The sequence below is a fragment of the Rana temporaria genome, chromosome 8, assembly GCF_905171775.1.
Source record: "Rana temporaria chromosome 8, aRanTem1.1, whole genome shotgun sequence".
Classification (NCBI taxonomy): Eukaryota; Metazoa; Chordata; class Amphibia; order Anura; family Ranidae; genus Rana; species Rana temporaria.
In genome coordinates this window covers 92,393,544-92,414,173 of record NC_053496.1, presented here as the reverse complement: position 1 = coordinate 92,414,173, position 20,630 = coordinate 92,393,544, and the positions used below count along the sequence as shown (strand labels likewise).

At 41.0% G+C, this 20,630-nt stretch overlaps 1 protein-coding gene across 1 annotated transcript; it reads right to left on the bottom strand.

The window, feature by feature from the left end:
* Nucleotides 1-254: 254 nt before the first annotated feature.
* On the bottom strand, nt 255-20,401 carry LOC120947178 (beta-microseminoprotein-like). Its single transcript, XM_040362278.1, has 4 exons — nt 20,295-20,401; nt 18,727-18,832; nt 14,668-14,773; nt 255-505 (listed from the first exon to the last, which is right to left on the bottom strand). The coding sequence occupies exons 1-4, from the start codon at nt 20,295-20,297 to the stop codon at nt 379-381; spliced, it is 342 nt and encodes a 113-aa protein (XP_040218212.1). The 5' UTR covers nt 20,298-20,401; the 3' UTR covers nt 255-378.
* Nucleotides 20,402-20,630: the final 229 nt, after the last annotated feature.

Below are 20,630 nucleotides of genomic sequence, written 5' to 3'. Positions count from 1 at the left end.
TTTGCGCTGTGAAAAAATAAAAATAGATTTATATACAAAATATATATCAGTAGATACGCCGGCGTATCCCTTTTGTGGATTACCCCCTTAGTACTTAGAAGGAATCTACTTATATACACATGAAGAGATAATAACTTTACACCAATGTGGCAAGTCAATATTTGTGCAGCAATAAATATGGCGCATCAATTATTTGTGCGGCAATAAACACCAATATAGTAAGTCATTTGTGTAGCAATAAATAAAGATCATGATTAATTATTTTAGTATCTTTTCTTGATTCAATTATTTATTGAGGTTACATTTTACTGGGAGCAATACTTTTACATTTGAATTATTGAAAGAGATAACATTGTAGATGGTTCCAGCATAATGTATTTAGCCCACCATGACATATCCAGTGCATTGCTTTTCTGGATCCTTATTTGGTACTAGGACGTATTTGCAGGCCTTCCGGTCAAATTTGAATATGCAGTTCTCATTGTTGCCAGTCGGTGTCCCATAACTGGAAAAAATAAAAGTCATCATTTATCACTACTATTGTATGGACCACAGCTAATTCCAAAAATGCAGCAGTGTCTTTGGAGTATTTGTGAGACTGAATTCATAATCTAAGTCCATTGTACCAGGAGGCATTTGTCCAAGTAGGAAATCATCATTTATTTGTGTTTGCAGTTAATAAAATCCAAATTATATTAGAATGTGTCTCTTGCAATTAGAGGTTTACACTTGTTTGGCTGTCTCTATGATGCCCTGTAGGGCTTTTGGACAAATGCAGTGTGCTTTCAAGTTGCATTTGAGATAAGAATGAAACACTGCTAACGTCATTTAGAATTAATGGGTGTATTTGACCTACAGTTGCCCTAACAGGGTGACCCAGGAAAGGACTTACTAAGATTCTGAGAAAACAAAAAGTATGTTTTCTCCATATCAGGCACAACCCCTTGAGCTCCTCACAGTGACACATGTATACCATCTGTTTGGTAGGTGCAGTGTTGTGTGGTGGGCAGAAAGCACACAGTCTTGATGCGTTATAAAAGTACCACTTTCAACTGTGCAGCAAAGAGATAGCAGTCAGAAGACTCATGGATGTCGACAGCATCTGCCACAAGGAGTGGAATGCGGCCTGGCTGGTCTAGTCCAAAGGGGAAGCTTCTTAAGAAGATAGATGTAGTCCCTGCTCTATCCATACTTCACTGGAACTTATCCCTATCACTAGCACTGACAATCACATAAAGCGCACCATACCCAGGGGTCAGAGTCTTAAATGGGGGGCATGGGCATCCAACAGGTCACTGCGTGTGTGACCGAGGATGTCATAGAAAACCCCTTTTTCCTTCAACTTCCTCTCCCATCTTCATTGCCGCTGCGGTAACGTACCACCTGCAGTGGAGCTTATAGACCGCAACACAAAAAAAAAACAACAAAAAAACTAAAAATTAATTACACCATTAAAAAAAAAAAAAAACTAATTAAAGAGCAGCAGACACTCAAGATAACAATGTACCCTCTGTTACACCTTGAACATAAATTAAAACTACATATCAGAGCTGTGCTAGAAACATATGCATAAATGCAAGTGTCTGCACTACTTATCCAGTCAATGTGACAAATATAAATAATGTAATATAGCGCTCTCATGCATATACATCCCCCAAAAAATAGAAAACCCAGTGACAGATTGTGCTCCAAACAGTCCTCAATCAACTTTGTACTGTGCTGTCAGCTATATCGTCTGAAAATGGGTGTCATGTGCAATTTGAGGGAAAGTTCTGACCAAATATCTCAGATCCTTCACATCAGTATTTGGTCAGTAAATGGTATATTGAGCCAGGGACCTCTGCCTCCTATCTCTGTTCTCTAAATCCCTGGTCTCCCATGTACACCTCACAGCTCCAACATAGCCAAATATTGGTTAAAAAAAACACAAGATGGTACCATCATAGTGCAACCAATTTTACATTTTATTTTTCCCAAAAGATCCCATCTACTTTATTAGTAAAAAGAGAAATGCCCACTCACATGTTTTAGTACACCCAGAGCTACCAGCTATACCATAAAGCCTGGCTGCTGCTAGTTCCAAAACCACCAAAAGTGACGCATGGATGGTCAAAACCCCGCCTCAATGCATCTCACCCCTCTGAGCGTCCTCAGGAAGCTGGGATGACACCATCCTAGTGTGTATTTACTCACACTGTAAATTAATGAAAACATAACCAGATTGAGCTTGCCAGTAGTGTGCTGCCATGACCAATGTTTCCTGACCACTTTTTCCAATTCTTGAAACTGGGAATTGAAGCCTGTAATAAAGGAAAAAAATCTAATCTAAAGGTGTATTATTTTCCCCGGAAGTATTCAAGAGAGAGCCTCTATCCATACTCCCTTCTACACTTCTGGTATTACACAATTTTTCTTTACAATAATTATTTTTTACAAACCTATCAATAAGGATATCTGTCTGGGCCATATAATCTTTAGCAAGGTCACAGTTTTGATGAATCCTCACAAACTGTCCCTTGGTTATAGCGTTTTTTCACTTCCTGTCATAGCAAATATTGGACAGGGATGTATTCATTCCTGTCGGTACCTTTAAAAAAAAAAAAATTAGTGCACAGAACCCCTGGTTTCTTAAAAAATACTTAGTTAAGACATTTGATATTGTCTTTATATATGTTAAAATGTTATACCATATCTTCTTGCATTAATATGCTGAATGAACTGTAGTGCCCTGCCACACCATAACACTATATCATCGATAAATCTTTTATAAGGTAAGTTCAGGCCATTCCCTTGTGGCTATGTCTTCCTGTTCCCACACTGGGGGCATATTTTGCTCCCATAGCCACACCTTTATTCTTGTTATAGAAGTGGTGATTTTGACAAAATTTTGTCTAACTTTGTGTAACCTTCAGTAGATCTACAGTACATCTGTACAGGTATACCCCACTTTTAAATACACAATGAGCTTCCAGGTTTTATTACCAGGCTTAATTGAACTAGCTGGGGTTAAAAGCACTCTCCAGCTATTTGTAAAACATGAGTTAATCTGGAATTTCGCTTCCTGGTTATAGTCCCAAGTTGTAAGGAAACATATCAGAATCTGCATAGCAAGAGGGCTTGGCTCTAGCCCACCTGATGTGAGCAAGCTTCAAAGAGATTTATGACAATGATCAATGTCATACTGCCCCCAGAGGCCAAGTATAGCAGGACAGTCAGTAATATAATTTATTAAGGAGGACTGTCCTGGGAACACTATAATTGGTCCAGTTTTGTAAAAAGGATTGTTGCAGAGAGTTCAGTCTCTCTCTTCACTGAAAAGCCTGCAATGAGGCTGTGTCTCTGCCATCTTGCTGAGACTCTGTTCTGACTGCTCCATGTGGCCCACAAAGGCCTACAGAAGCCTAGCTCTTTTTCCATCTGAGCACAGCCAGTGAGGGTTTACCTAGAGGAGGGGATAAGTATATTTTATTATTAATATTATTGTTATAGACTTTATAGATATCTTTTGTTAATGTATGATATTCCTATTTTTAAAGGAAATAAATGTAACTTGTGTACTAAGCAAATGGGTCTGTCTTCATAGCTAGCATTATATCATTAGGCCTAGCATACTCTGATAGATTAGACTAGCAATTAAAGGGCCATGCAAATTAATACATATATGCAATAGCTATATAGGTTCAATAGAGTGTATAAATATTGCAAGTTTTTACTTCAGATCCCTTGATGGTTTGGGAGGCCCATAAATGCTCCATTAGAGGAGAACTGAGTAAGATGGCAGCCCAACGTAAAAAAGAGAGAAAGAAAAATAAATCAAACAATGAATTGACAAAATCCTCCCATTTGAAACCCTACACATACAATCTCTAATGGCACAATCTGCACTAGCTCTGCTGGCGACCAGGAAAACGCTGCAGCAGATCCTAGAAGCAAGAGCTAAACAGTTCCTATTCTTTAGGAACACACATCTACTATGAATTTGGTGATAAGACAGGCAAAATCCTAGCCAGGGCCCTGAAAGAACCCAATGCCAATCATAACATCTTGGGCATAAAAAACAAAGATGGGAAACTTGACATCACCAACGAGCAGATAGCGCACCATTTCCATAACTTTTATACTAGCCTTTACAACACAAACCCGCAGACATACATGGTAACAGACCATAAATCATACAGGAATATTTGAAAGACTCAAATCTCTCCACACTAACAGATTAAGATATCAAACACATAGAAAGACCTATTGAGAAATCAGAAATCTGACAGGTTATTAATAACTTGAAGGCAGGGAAGACATCTACTACAAGACATTTATTAACATTTTAACAGGACCTCTCACTGAGGCATTGAACTCTGTCAAATCCAAGGGAAGTTCCCCCAGCCTCCTCTCTATCGGCATTCATAACGGTCATTCCCAAGCCAAACAAAGACCCAGTAAACTGCACCAGCTACAGACAGATTTGCTTGCTTAACTTAGATGTTAAGCTTTTAGCAAAACGTGTAGCTAATAGATTGAGGCCACTACTACATGGCCCGATTTGTCCTAAACATGTTGGATTTAGGCCAGGCAGAAAGGCAAAAAAAAAAAAAAATGTAACCAAATCACCCAATCTAATCTATTATGCATAAGATTGAGGGCCTTCTCCTGTCTACGGACACAGAGAAGGCGTTTGATCGAGTATCCCGAGACCTTATGCTATAAACTTGCAAGTTTATTGGCTTGGTGTAAACGACGTCTTCGTCGCCGTACTGCGTTCGGCGCTGGAACGCGGAAGTGCCGAGCATAATCAACGCTCTATCAGAGACACATGCTTTGCTGCTATAAACACACGGCGCTGTCACTACACACCGTTCTATTATTCTCGGCCGTAGCTGGTCCACGCTACCATCAAACTACTGGCTAAACTATCCCTGTGCAGTAAACTACCGCAGCCCCGATCCACGCTACCATCAAGCTACTGCTCACTGCTGCCAAGTATTCTCTACATGGATCCACGCTGCCATTGTTACTTCAGTTGCTGTGGGGACACCCAAAGATATCCCCCACCAGGAGACCCTCAAGTACCTAATCTCATTGCTGCCAACAATACTCTGTTATTACTGAGAAGCCTGATGCTCTGCAAACGGATAAGTATCCTTACGATGTTATATTTATTGCTCTAGAATTACCCTGTTCTCATATTGTATTTACCAAGTATTAAATTTGAACCTGGCTCAAGTTTAAACTACCACCTTGCTTGGGATTAGCTATTGAGGATTCATATTACTATTGTGGCATATCTTAAAAGGGACATACATTCTTAAACCATTTAACCAACAGTTGCCTCTCTCAAGCATATGATATCCGGATACAGCATTTTCTTATGCTTATAGAATAGGTGCTTCTGGCCTGAAAACGAAACATGTTCGCTTATACCTTTTAAAGCTAGGGGTTGTAGGTATGTAGTAATACCTCCTCCCTTAGTAGCTCAATGCATTCCTGTATGTGTGAGAAATGATGTAGTGAACCCCCAAACTCTCTCTCTGATTAGAGTGACGCCTGGGGTCCAGTACTGAAAATCACATTACATAGAGAAGTGCATTGAAACCTTTTCCTAAACCGCAGTTGTGGTTCACTCTCGTTCACCGTAGTTTGTGACACTTGGGAACCCATATGATGGCCTGGATTTCAGTGCTTTACAAAAATCCGTCTGCTAAATTAAGAAACAATGGATCCTTGCCAAAAAGCATGAGCATCACCAATGGTACCAGCTAGGGATGTCCCCTCTTACCTCTCCTCTTCATTCTTTCACTTGAACCATTCATCAGAGGGTAAAAGCTGAAAGAACGCTCCACAAGGTGGCTAACAAAAAGTTCAAGGTCGCTGTTTACGCTGACGACCTATTGTTCTTTCTGACAAACCCGAATACTCTTTAACCCTACCCTTCTGAAGGAATTTTCCCTATATTGTTACATTGGGTGCGCTATGTTGGTACCCTCTTGTGGTTTCTTTACCTAGCATATGGCCAGACTGCACCTGCCTACATGTCCAAGATTCACATTCACTCCCATAAATCACAAAATAAAATAGACATAAAGCTGATTTATTTTATACGTATATCTAAGAACAGTATAAATTCCCTTAAAAACTGTTGTAGGCAATGAATATAAAGTACTCTGTGTAAAGCAGGACATAATATTGCAGCTTTACTCTTACTAATAATTTAATGGGGGGATCCCTGACATCATCAAAAATGGATGCAGGGTGGGGGCGTGACCGGATGTGAGGGTTGGAGTGTGAGCGAGAGGATGGTTGTGTAGTGTCTCCTCACCTCCTCACCTCCCTTCCTTGCTTTGGTTTTTCTCTGGCTGGGACCGCAGCTGTGACGATAGCCGGGTGAGGGAGACGTGGGGCGGATCGGAACATCCGACGTGGCTGACGGCAGTGCGGGTGCTGCACGTGGTTTGTGTCTGTGCAGCGGGACGTGGCCAGGGAGCCCGCTCCATCCCCCCGCTGCTTGCTACTAGCCGCTGTATCCGTCGTGGCTTTTAACCCAGCACCTGCCGGCGGGAGCGAACTGAAGAAAGGCACTGACATAAACATAAGAGGTACATCTGGGCTGCCACAGTTCCCCCCCTCCCTTCCGCAGTGCTAGTATATAGCCAGGGCACAGGGCGCAACTGCAGATGGGATGTTGCAGAGGCTTTTGTAGCCTAAGATGCCTAAGGTGGATTTACAGGGGGGTGTATAAATATTTAGTCAGCCGCTATTAGCAATTTGCTTATACCCACCCTCCACACCCCCCCCCCCCTTTTACCCTGCACCAGAACTGCATTGGAACTGTTTTGAAATCAACCGGCAAGGAGTGCCTTGTGCCGTAATATGGCTAAAATTCTCCAAGAAACGGGGGGCTGAGGACCAGTTGCTCCAGGAAGGGGCATTAACTACCCGACCTGCTAAGGAGAGGGAGAAGGAAAAGGGTAGCCAGGCTACAGCGGCCGCCAAGTTGGAGCGATTTGCGCACACTGCATCTCAAAAGCTCTCCACCCACCAGTCGCATAGCAAGCCAAAGCCCAGGTGGGGTCTTCGTCAGATAGGAAGAGCCAAGGCCTAGCAGCTGCAAAAACAACCAGCACAAGAAGCGTCAAAAACGTGAGTACTAAAGAGCCTGGGATGAAGTTTCTGGAACTGTAATTACATCTGCAATTCCTGTTATGCCTGTACCCTCTGTAGTTGGTTCGGCTGTAGTGGAGGAACCTACATTGAGGGATGTGCTGTGCACGGTTAATGCTTGTAAAGACTATTAGCTAGATTCAGAGACGTTTACGCCGGCGTATCAGTAGATAAGCTGTCGTAACTCTGAATCTATGCCGTCGTAAATTTAAGCGTATTCTGGAAACCAGATACGCTTAAATTAGGCTAAGATACGAGCGGCGTAAGTCTCCTACGCCGTTGTATCTTAGGGTGCATATTTACGCTGGCCGCTAGGTGGCGCTTCCGTTGATTTCGGCGTATAATATGCAAAAGAGCTAGATACGCCGATTCAGAAATGTACGTGCGCCCGGCGCATTTTTTTACGTCGTTTATGTAAGGCTTTTTCCGGGGGAAAGTTAGTCGAACAAAAAGCTGGCCTAGCCAATGTCAAGTATGGACGTCGTTCCCGCGTCGAATTTTGAAATTTTTACGTCGTTTGCGTAAGTCATCTACGAATGGGGCTGGACGTAATTTACGTTCACGTTGAAACCAATACGTCCTTGCGGCGTACTTTGGAGCAATGCACACTGGTTAAAAACGTCAATCACATCGGGTCACTAGTCATTAACATAAAACACGCCCTCTTGTTCATCATTTGAATTAGGCGCGCTTACGCCGGCCCATTTACGCTACGCGGCCGTAACTTAGGAGGCAAGTGCTTTGTGAATACAGCACTTGCCTCTCTGACTTACGGCGGCGTAGCGTATATGCGATACGCTACGCCGCCTCAAAATTAAGCCAGTCTATCTGAATCTGGCTATATATTGTTAATCTTGACAATCCCTTAAAGAGCCTAAAGGAGGAATTGTTATCAATGAACCAAGAGTTACATAGGACTGTGGAAAGGACTAAAGCTTTGGAAGAGAGATTAAGCGCTGTAGAAGCGACCTTGTACCCGCTGCAGGGCCAACTTAGGGGGCTCCAGGAGCAAACGGGCCTCCAACCGTAGGAACAACGTGAGAGTGATTGGCCTTCCATAGCGGTGTGAGGGCCCAAACCCCATAGTATTTATGGAGGGTTGGTGTAGGGAAATTTTTGGCCCCAATATTTTTTCACCATTTTTTTCAATTGAGAGTTCCCTTTAAACACCTCAACAAGGGGGTATCCTAGGCCAATGCTCCTGAATCTCCTCAACTACAAGACAAAATGTCTATGCTCCAAAAGGCTCGAGAGTTGGGGGACATTATGTATAACGGGGTTAGAGTTTCAATATACCCCAATTTTTCCCCAGACCTCCAAAAACGCAGAGCTGAATTTACACCAATTAGGCGGTCCTTACAGAAATACAAAGTCACATATGCTCTACTGTACCCGGCTCGTCTAAGAGTAACAGCTTTGGACAGGACTTTTTTCTTTAATGCTCCAGAGGAGGCGGCCCATTGGCTGGAGGTTAATAAAAAAAAAAAGAACTATAGTTTTTTTGGGGTGGGGGTGTCAGGAATTGTTTTTTTTTTTTTAATTTGTGTTCCCTCCCCCGCTTTGCCTCCCTCTTGCCTCTTGTCCCTTTCCCCCTTTTTTTTTTTGGGTGGGGGTGGATATACACATTTTGTAAGATCATTTTGTAACACTCAAGTAACATTTAAAAAAAAACATCCCCCCCCCTTTTTTTTTTTTAAAAGGGGGAACAATTATTATTTTTCTTGGTGTTCGATAATGCTTGGTGATGTTGATAATGTTTAATAATATCTATTAATGACACAAGCTTTGCCCGATTTGGGGTTTTAATATTAGGTGGCTATCTAAGTGGGAGACTAACAATTATATTATCCTCCCCCCCCTCCCCCTCGGAAAGGGGATGGATATATATATTTTCAAAGATTTTAGTAACACTTAAATTATCTAGAGTTTGATAATGTTCAATAATGTTGATATTGTTTAATGTTTATTAATGACACTTGTTTTGCCCGATTTAGGACCTTAACACTAGGCGTTTCACCAAGCGGGAGATTCTTAATCACCCTATGTTTTTTTTTTTTTTTATAGGGGGGTAGTTAAATTATTTGAGGCGAGTGTTGTTTTATAGTTAGGGGGGGGGAGGGTGGGAGACACTATGTTTGTGTGGTATATGTATGATGGTGCGATAGGTTGGGAACACTACCCGAAATATAGGGCTACACGGTCACTATCACTACCTGTGGTTGTGTGGCGAGCATGGTTTAGAGGGAGAAGAAAGGTCATAGGCAAAGCCCCAAGGGGGTGCCCAGTAGGACAGGAGAAGGGAGGGCAGGGGGGGGGGAAGGATAAGGGCATGGGTTAGAGAGTATATATCACAATTGCTAGTGTTCTGGTTGTCACAGGTGGAGTGGTTGGGAAGTGGAGAGGTGAGAGGAGGGAGAGAAGATATTTGCTTAAGGGACTACACAGTATGGAGAGAAACGGATATAGATTTTTGCTGCTGGATTAGCTCTGGGTATGTTGCTATCACATTTACATCTCTAGACGCAGGATAAGACACTGACCATTGCCTCATGGAATGTGCGAGGTATGGGGGACCCAATTAAGAGAATTTCGGAGGGGGGGGGAGTACCGGGGCTCCTTTGTTTACAGGAGACACATTTGACTAGGGACACAGTTGCTCAGCTAAACAGACGGAAATTCCAATCCCAGTACCATTCGGTACACTCCTCTTACTTAAAGGAGTTGTAAAGGAAAAAATGTTTTTGCTGAAATGACTGTTTACAGGGTATAGAGACATAATAGTTAACTGATTTATTTTAAAAATGATTAAAAATAGATAAAAATCAATCATATAATGTACCTACAATTTCAGTTTCATTTTTGCATGTTTCCTGCTTCACTGCTGCACAGAGCCAATACAGGGCAGTGATGGTTTGGAAAACGAAACTGATTGGTGTTGAGGGGTTTTAGACACACAGTAATCACATCTCCTTGATTAGTGACCACAGAGAGAAAGCTCCCATGACTTTTTTCATCAGGAAACAGACAACCAGCAAGTGTTCAGAACAGAGAAGGATTAGAGCAAAAACTAACAATGAGGACATGAAACCAGGACTGCAGTAAGGTAAAGGAAGCTATTTAGCTAAAAAAAAAAACATATTTAGTGACCCTTTAAGGGAAGTGAGCATAATGGTGGGAAGAGGATAGTGTTCTCCTGTACCAAGTCCTGTATAGACGATCAGCGACGGTACGTATTCCTTTTCTGCTCAATTGCCAACAGACCATAAGTCCTGGCTAACATCTATATTCCCCCTCCATTTAAGTTTGATGTCCTATATAGGCTTTTGAGTTTACATTGGACAAAACAGGAATTCCAGTAATAGCTGTTGGTGACTATAACGAGGTCCTGGATAGATTTCCTCCTGGGAATAAACCCAGTACACCAAGTGAGGGTCGACTGGCACGGTTCCTGGAGGAAATGGGAATAAGGGACATTTGGCGTACTTGTTACCCACAGACATGCCAATATTCGTGTTATTCTAGTTCTTACCGTACCCTTTCCAGAATTGACATGGCTTTGGGTAATGAGGAAGCGATGTCCTTGGTGAAGGGGATAGAGTACGGCCCAAAAGGGGTCTCAGACCACTCCCCGCTGGTATTGACAAGATCGGGGCTAAGGTTTCCCGCAATGAGTGGAAAACTAGCACGGGTTGGCTTTAATTGATTGGTAACTCAGGAAAACTGGTGTTTAGATTGAAAGAGTATGTACAAATCAATGCAGGTTCAGCACCGGCTGGGGTGGTCTGGGACTCCTTGAAGGCGTACCTAAGGGGCCTGCTGATACAGCAGGTAGCGAGAGTAAAAAGAATGTAGAGAGAAAGGCTACCCAAGCTGAGATGAGGTACATTGAGGAGCCCACTTTAATTAGACAGAGAGAATGGTTGGAAAAGCAGCAAGTCTATAGAATGGCCACCACGAGAAGGTCAGAGAATAGGCAAATACTACAGAGACAAAGTCTGTTTGGAGAGGGAGAGAAAGTAGGGCGTATGCTGTCTCTTTTGTGTAGAACCAACTCCCCTCCATCAAATATTTCAACAATAAGGACAACAGGAGGAGAAATCTGCACTGATGGACAAGCTGTGATGCATACGTTCTATGAGTACTATAAAACGTTGTATAAATCCAAGAAGGGGGTTGGGAGCGGAGGAATGGAAGCTTTCTTCCAGGTAATAACAGTCCCGACTCTGTCAGCGAAGGACAAACAGGACTTGGAAGCACCAATTACGCTAGAGGAAGTACAGCAAGCAGTGGTTGGAATGCCCAGCCAGAAGTCACCAGGCCCTGATGGGCTTCAAATATAAACGCTATGGTGAAGTATTGCTTCCAGAACTGCTGAGGACACTGGAGTGGGCATCAATTGGGGGGGTACTCCCTAGTTCAATGTCGGATACGACCATTATCGTAATACACAAGGAGGGGAAAGACCAACTGGACCCCTCATCCTATCGCCCAATCTCCCTATTATGCACTGACGTAAAGATCCTAGCCAAAGTACTCGCTTAAATAGATATATCAATTATCTTATTCATTCGGACCAGTCAGGTTTTATACCAGGCAGGTCAACAAGCACTAACATTAGAAGGGTTTTTCTAAACCTGCAGATTCCAACAGATAATGAGGGCCCTAGAGCGGTGCGGTCTCGACGCCGCAAAGGCTTTCGATAGCCTACAATGGACATACTTGTGGAAAGTGCTAGAGAGCTTTGGCTTTGGACCCTCTTTCGTTAGTTGGGTTAAACTACTGTACATTTAACTAAGAGCAAAGATCAAAATAAACAACGAGCTGTCAGAAATATTCCAGTTGGAGAGAGGGATGAGGCAGGGGTGCCCCCTCTCCCCCCCTTTTGTTTGCCCTCGCTATGGAGCCTTTGGCAATTATGACTAGATCGAGGACCGACATACAGGGGTTTAGAAGACAGTTGGAGGAAGACAGGATTGCATTGTTTGCGGACGATGTCCTGGTCTTTTTAGGGGATGTAGAAGCCTCACTAGATACAGTGATGCAAATGGTTGGGGAATTCGGGAAGTTTTCAGGTCTGGCCATCAATTGGGGGGAAAAAAAAATCGGCCTTGTTACCATTAGACCCACTTGGTGTCCAGATACTGCCAGGAGTCTCCCAACTAAGAGTGGTCACAAAATTAAAAATATTTGGGGATTTGGGTTAAGGATGTTAGTCAATATGTTAATATTAATATCGCCCCCTTATTGCTTAAATTAAAACAAAAAAGCGATATATGGAAACGACTCCCTCTGTCTGCAGCAGGACGTTGCAATTAAATAAAAATGATATGGCAGCCGCAGATATTATACCTACTTGTGGAAGCTTTAGAGGCAGACTTTTTTTCCTATAAATGCCCGACTATAAAACTAGTTAGTAAAGCATGGCAGACAACGAAGGTACTGATGGGGTATGTTGGGGTAACAGAATTCTCAGCCCCTAATACACCTGTTCGAGGGTTATACTATGAAAATATTTTCAGACTTAAGAAGGGAATACAACATACCAAATAAGACGTTTTATAAGTATCTTCAGGTTTGCCATGCCATCCAAGCATAATTTAGTTCACAAACAGTTGTATGGACCCAGATGCCCGCCCTTCTCAAAGTAATTAAGGCTAGAACACCTAAAGGCTTAATTTCAGAAATGTACACCACTCTGGGGGCTAGAGCAATAAGTAGAGCGTGTCCCTCCAAGAGCAGAGAAGGGTGGGAAAGGGATGTGGGGATAGTAACTCCTGAACAGTGGGACAAGATTCTAGAGCGAGGAGCATTGGTTTCAATTGCCCCAGTGCAGAGATTGTCCCATCTGTTCTTATTACATAGAGTATACCACACCCCCCAAAAAATGTTCAAACTAGGGTGGAGGCAAAACAATGAATGCCCGAGGTGTAAGGCAAAAGGGGATTTTATACACATGGGGCTGGATTCAGAAAAGAGATACGACGGCGTATCTCCTGATACGCCGTCGTATCTCTGAGTGGGGTCGGTCGTATCTATGCGCCCGATTCAGAGAATCAGTTACGCATAGATATCCCTAAGATCCGACAGGTGTAAGTGTCTTAAAACGTTGTATCTTAGACTGCAATTTCAGGCTGGCCACTAGGTGGCGCTTCCGTATGTTTACCCAAGGAATATGCTAATTAGGTAGATACGGCGATTCAGAAACGTATGTCCCGCCGGCGCATTTTTTTACGTTCGGCTTTTTTCGGCGTATAGTTACCCCTGCTATATGAGGCGTAGCTAATGTTAAGTATGGCTGTCGTTCCCGCGCCGAGTTTTGAAATTTTTACGTCGTTTGCGTAAGTCATTTGCGAATACGGCTTTACCTCATTTACGTTCACGTCGAATCCAATACGTCCTTGCGGCGTAATTTGGAGCAATGCACACTGGGATATTTTACGGGCAGCGCATGCGCTGTTCAAAAAATACGTCAAAAACGCGGGGTCAACTACAATTTAAATAAAACACGCCCCCTACATCCCTATTTGAATTACGCGGCCCTACGCCGCAACACATACGTTACGCCGCCGTAAATAAGGGCGCAAGTTCTTTCTGAATACAGAACTTGCGCCCAAAGTTACAGCGGCGTAACGTATCTCAGATACGTTACGCCGGGCGGATAGATACACCAATGTATCTGAATCCAGCCCATGGTTTGGAAGTGCCCGAAGCTTTTCAGATACTGGGTGGAGATAATAGACAGGGTTAATAAAGTTTTTAGGTATTCCCTTGAACCAGTGGCCATAACTTGCCTCTTGGAGTGTATGGAGGAAAATAGAGTCCCACCAGGTAATCTGGAAGCCTTATTGAGATGCCTATTTCAGGCACGCAAAATAATTGCCCAGAAATGGCAGGCACATGCCCCTCCGTCGGTAGAAAACTGGGTAGCGACCATTAATTTAACAATTTCCAGTGAAAGAGTGGGGCTTACTAGACAGGGCAACTATGGGAAATTTGTGAGAATGTGGGGACCTTGGCTGGGGGCTGTGGGGTACCCTCTGTAGGGGGACCAGTGATGCTATCTGCCCCGGTCCTCCAATGCCCTATTTCCCTCTTTTACCGCTCTCCTTTGGTCTATTCGTCCCGCTTTTTCTTCTCTCTTTTTGCTCTCTTTCTTGGTCTTTATCTACACCATTCTTAGATCTTGGAAGATCCCCTCCTCTAATAACTCAACTCAAGGCTGCACTGAGTATACCCGTGTGGTCTAACTTCTTCCTCTGCTAGGCAACCATAAGGAAGTACACTTATTAAGAATGGGGTGGGGAAGGGGGGTAGGAGGGAATAGCCCTAGGGGAAAATAGTAGAAAGATGATATCCCTTGTTGTGTCAAAATATTTGTACATTTTTATTCCATTTTGTAACTATGTTATTTACACTTGTCAATTGTTGGACCAAGAAACCCAAATAAAAAATAAAGTTTAAAAAAAAAAAAATAATAATAAATCTATTGAAATGCTAAACATATTAACATACGCTTGACAGCACTCCATATCACCGCCTGAGCCACATGTACAGTCCCAACAGCTCTTCGTCCTCCATGATTTGCCAAGCGGATGTAATTTTCCCTTATAGAGACATCCTGGAAAAAAAATAAGAACACTATTATCCAAAATGCCTAAATCCTAACAGCTCTTGTCTATTGTAATCAAGCTACCATCTATGGCATATCTGCAATGGAAGACTACATTATGTGTTTGGTAATGGAAGCAATAAGGTACTGTAGTTTACAGCTTGATGCTTAGATATCTGAAATCCTTCTTCCAGACATGATAGCCATAAGAAGTACTGCTTCAGAGCCACTGAGAATATTGAAGTCTTATTCAGAAGAATGGAAAGTGGGACAACATGTCCAACACTATTTGCACTGCAAGTCCCACGGGGAGGAAATTATCTGTACAGGCCTTTCCGAACTCATTTACCAAGATGTGCGATGGTCACTAGATCCCAGAAAGACAGGACATGACCAAGACTCAAATACCACTTAATCCCATATCTCAGCTTACTTGCCGACAACTCAATCTTTACAACATGTTCTAGTATACATGAAGTTTCCCATGTTCTAGTATACATGAAGTTTCCCATGTTCTAGTATACATGAAGTTCGCAACAGGTGCCCTGCTGAAGGCAAGACCCCTAGGTGAGCCAGGTAGATAATGAAAGCTGAAAAGATCAACTGGCTTTAGCCATCACCTAAGGGACTTGTCTCATATGAGTCAACACCACCTTCTCTGGTGCAGAAAGAAAATCTTCCATTACTTTAGAATCCTGATTATAATGTTCTCAAAATTCCAGAAAGTCCAATAAACTACATGGATTACTACTACTACTTTTAAGACCATGGGATACACACAGATGGGATAGAGCCATGTCTCAGGCGAGATATTAATACTGTTGCCTTCTCTGAGGGAAATTCTACAGTATTCTCCTGAGTGTCCAGGAATGTCATTATTATGATGAGATTAATTGGCCTTGCCCAGTTGACGACCTGTCCAAATTTGATCAGTCTAAATCAGACTTTGCCAGGATCTGGAGGATGTTGCCCACCCCCCCCCCCCACAGGCTTTTGTCCAAATAAGGAACACCTGTAGCCCTTGCTCACACAAGATGTCCACTACTTGAAGTAATGTTCTGTAAAATATCTTGGGCCTGTGGAAAGGCCAAAGGTTGTCTAATGAACTTGAAGAAAAATTCTCGAATTGCCAAGGGAAGCTACTAACAGAAGCATGGGTGTACCGAATTGAGTATATTTACATATCTGCTAGATCTAGAGACAACCTATAGCTGTCTTATCTGATGGCTTGAGAGCAACCACTCCATATGAAGTTTTGGATCGTGATCCTTCCTTCTAATTCATGCCCAATGCTGCGTACAGACGGTCGTTTTTTGTGATGAAAAAAAAACGTTTTTGAAAATGACCGTGTGTGGGGAAAACTTCGTTTTATGTCTTCTGAAAAACGACAAATTTTTTTTTAGAACATGCACGAATTTTTTGTGACGTTTTTCAAAACATCGTTTTTTGCGTCAATGAAAATGATAGTGTGTGGGCAAAACGACGTTTCAAAACGAGGTTTTTAAACCCGCGCATGCTCAGAAGCAAGTTATGAAGCTAGCTTCAATGGAAAAGAGTGCCGTCGTACGTGCTAAAAGTAACCGCGCTTTGCTAGAGCATTTTAAAAAACGATGGTGTGTAGGCAACGTCGTTTTTGAAAATGAAGTTTCAAAAACGTTGTTTCATTTCATGATTCAAAACGTCGTTTTTTTTATCACAAAAAACGACCAACTGTACGCGGCATAAGTCTTCTTTTGTGGAAAAAATACCAAGGTTGCGCTTAGATACTGCACGCAACCACACTTGTACGTTGCAATCCTTTTCTGTTTTTGTTTCTATGTTTTCAACTTTAATAACATTTGATTGAAAGAAAAGGTTGAGCTTAACTTTAAAATGTGAATTCAAAATATGCTGCAATCCAAAAATTCCTTGAATGGTGAGGAAATTGTATGTATGTGTATCTGTAAGATGCACTATTTCTGACTGTAAATGTGTCCCCAAAACAAATGTGACAACTATTACAAAAATCTGATAAAAAAACGTAATAAAAAAATAAATAAAAAAAAATCACTCTAGATGCGAATTGATATGTGACCATACAAAGTACATACGGCATATATTATAAGCGAAATCATGCAATTGTATCACAAAAGTAAGGGACTAAAAACCTACTGCAACAAATGCGAAAAAGTTCATATATATGGTATTGACTGGTGTTCCAATGTGTCCTGTATTTGCATACAATGAATAAGTGGCTTCAACTTCTCACATGCAGTTTATAAAGGATTGTCCTTGCACACAAAATTAACCAAAGTGCAAGTGCACCACCACTGTGCTATGAACGATAGATTGGCTGCTTACTAAATGGAATGATCCCACCGAGAGATCATATGCGTGTATGTAAAATCTCCTCTAATGCCGATTTTCCGATCGGGATAAAGTCAGACGGATTTTTCCGACAGAATTCCGTTCAAGCTGTCTTGCATACACACTGTCACACCAAATTTCGACCATCAAGAACGCAGTGACGTACAACACTACAATAAGCCGAGAAAAATTAAGTTTAATGCTTCCAAGCATGCGTCAACTTGATTCTGAGCATTCATGTTTTTTTCTCCATTGGAGTTCCCTACAGAAGAATGGATTCCGACGGAAAAATGTCCGATGAGGCACACACACACGGTCGGAATATCCAATGACTTTTTCCATCGGAAAATCCGATTGTGTGTACAAGGCATAAGGGTAGGTGATCAGCCAGCTTCAGGGGTTGGATCTAGGCTTGCGTATCTCCATACTCACGTTTCTGACATCATGTTGTGACAAGAGCAATGGAGAAGGTGCATTACTATACAAAAACTGATTTATTAAAAATAAAATTGCACTTACAGTATAGTTGTTTAGATCGGCAGTTTGAACATGTGCAGTGCACGGCCGCCTGCAGAAAGGTCCCCCTGTGTTGACATCAAGCTACTGTCTACACATTTCCTCTCAGAAGGCATCGACTGGGAATGGAGGCTCCATTTCCAGTCGATGCCTTCTGAGAGGAAACATGTTGGATCGGAGACAGTAGAGTGATGTCAACACGTGCGGGCCATTCTGCAGACGGCCGTGCACTGCACATGTTCAAACTCCCCAAGCTAAACAACTATACTGTAAGTGACATTTTATTTTTAATAAAGCAGTTTTTATATAGTAATGCACTATGAGCCTTAGTTAGTGTAGAATGTATCCCTCCTCCTAGCAGACAGAAGCAGCATTGCACTAGTTTGATATATGGTATGCCCCTGATTAGGTGTAGGGTGTACACCTGTGTGGTGTGAAATTGTGAACAAAATTGCAGATTTGCAGACTGCAGTAGTTTTGTTTCAGTTGTTGTATGTGGGTTTCCAAAGCTTCCAAATACAGGGGCACACAATGAAGGTATTGCAGTGATGCTCTTATAGGCAAGTGCAATGATCAAACAATCCTCATAGTCACCAGCAGCAAAAATGCATATTTATCTGCTAGTTCTTCAGCTACAACATTGTTATAGTGGAGGAGAAAACAGTTTCAACACATTTAATATTAAACCCACACTGAGCCATGGAACCCCAGCATTAATACTAGAACTACATACTGTATAGACAAAAGATCCATGCTCCTAGGATGCCATACTCACTTGTGAACCTTATTTTAATCTAACTTCATTTAGCACACTACTTATTGCTGGGGGTTTATATTGCTTTGTTTGGCTTCAACATGCAGTGATATCAACAGACTTACACAATGGATGCCTCCTCTCTTCTTCCTCTGTATGGGGAGACTTCTGAGAACACCTGTCCATAATGGATGTCAAAGTCTGATGCCCCCCCTGAAAGCAGTGGAGGTTGCAGCTTGAGATTTTAGATGCAACTGAAGCCTCTGTTCTATTTGTGATAGCCTTTATTTTGTGATCAGGTAACAACTGTTTTAGCTTTACTAAGGGGTCAAAAAACACAACTCACCCTTTACTGGCTCTCCATCGTGTTGTTCAGCTAGCTGATGAAAACAGGCTGCATCACACACAACCAAAAAAGTACCAGCAATCAGTACAATAGCCACAAGGTATTTCTGAAAGGTATGTAAGAAAAATATGTTTGATTTAGTTGTCTACAACATTATTTCAGTAACAAAATACTTTCATATCATTTTACAGAATTACAAAAATCAAAGTGCTTATAACTGCCTTTCAGATAGGCATAAACAAGCATTGGTATAGAGCAACTACTGCTATGGCTTTGAGGGACAGTGGGCTCCATTCGCAAAGCAGTTCATACTGCTCTAAGATCTGAAAGTAAAATACTTCTTAGCAATTTCCCAATTTTTTTTGCAATTCACAAAAAAACACTATTGTTATTAAATTACGCATGAGCCATTTTGTGAAGTGATGCTGTATTTTGGTAGTGAAGGGTAGTAATATTTTGTTGTCGGCGGTAGCTAGTTGTTAAGGAGTGGGCAGCCGCCATACCCTTCACAGCCATGACTCATCTGCTGTCATCGGGATACTCCGACTGAAATTCGAATCGAATTTTTCATTGAACTTAAGTCGAAATCTAACTACACATGTTGCTAAAATCAAAGACTGTGTGTTAATTAAAGTACCATTTAAAAAAATGAATGCTGTTTTTGTTAAGCCAAAGGTGATTTAAAGAGTCATTGAAATAATTTTATGAAGAATTTTCTTTTGTTTGTTCATTTTGCTGCATTCGAAAATAATATAACATTTTAGTTTTGACCAATTCGAAAATGTATCCATTTGAACATTTCAAATTGAAAATAAATACCTGTAAATTCGAAGAAAATTCTAAAATTCTGAATACGAGTTGAACGAATTAACCAAATTTAACTAAACAAAATAACTAGATTAATAAAATCAAAACGAAACAAAATGAAACAATTTTTTTCGTCATGCACATGTCTATGAATGAATATATAAACTGACTTTACATTATTCACTTTGCACATTTGTATTCACCAGTAGTTTCCTACATATTGTAGGTCACTGATATTAATATTATTATATATTAATTTATTAAAATGCCAAAATAAATTTTGAAACATGATAGCTTACAAATAAAATAAATAAAATTACCCAAAAAATATAAATGTTCCTTAAAATGATTGTATTTTTGAATATATAAAATTAAACACACTGGTTTTATTAGGAAGTCATTTTTTCAGTGTATATTTCTGTACTACAGATATATCTTTCATAAACATATTCAATACCTGCATTTTTTATTCCTAAGTTTTAGCTTTCTGTTGACTATAATACAGACAGTTAACAATGTTGGATAATATTTATTTGTAATTATAAAAAGCAAAAAAAAATAATAATAATAATAATAATAATAATAATAATAATAAATAATAAAAATAATAATAAAGAAAGCAATCAAAAGGCTCAAAATGGTGTGCATTAATACAATGCTTACTATAATACATATATTGTATATCATTACATTTATTATTATAAAAATATTCTATCTTTTTATTTCACTCTTTCTTCTTAGAAGAGAGAACGAAAACTTACCATCCTGAAAGGTTCTTCAGATACTGAGCACAGTCAACTTTTGGATGTGTTATTTAAACTCTTTAGGCTGTTTTGTGACGTGAAACCGGAATGTTCAAGATAAACAAGAAACAAATGTTAACATCTGTTCAGACTAATTTACCTTTTCACTTGCCAAAGTTTGAAACATTCCTTCCCATCTACAATATTTTCATGTGTACTTATTTAGCTATATCATTTGTCAGTTTTATATGTTCTTAGTCGAAACACATATTTCTGAATAATACAGTAAGAAAAGTACAATTAGGCCTTGTAAATATGGGTAAATAATGGCACCCTGTTAAAGTACAATTTTTT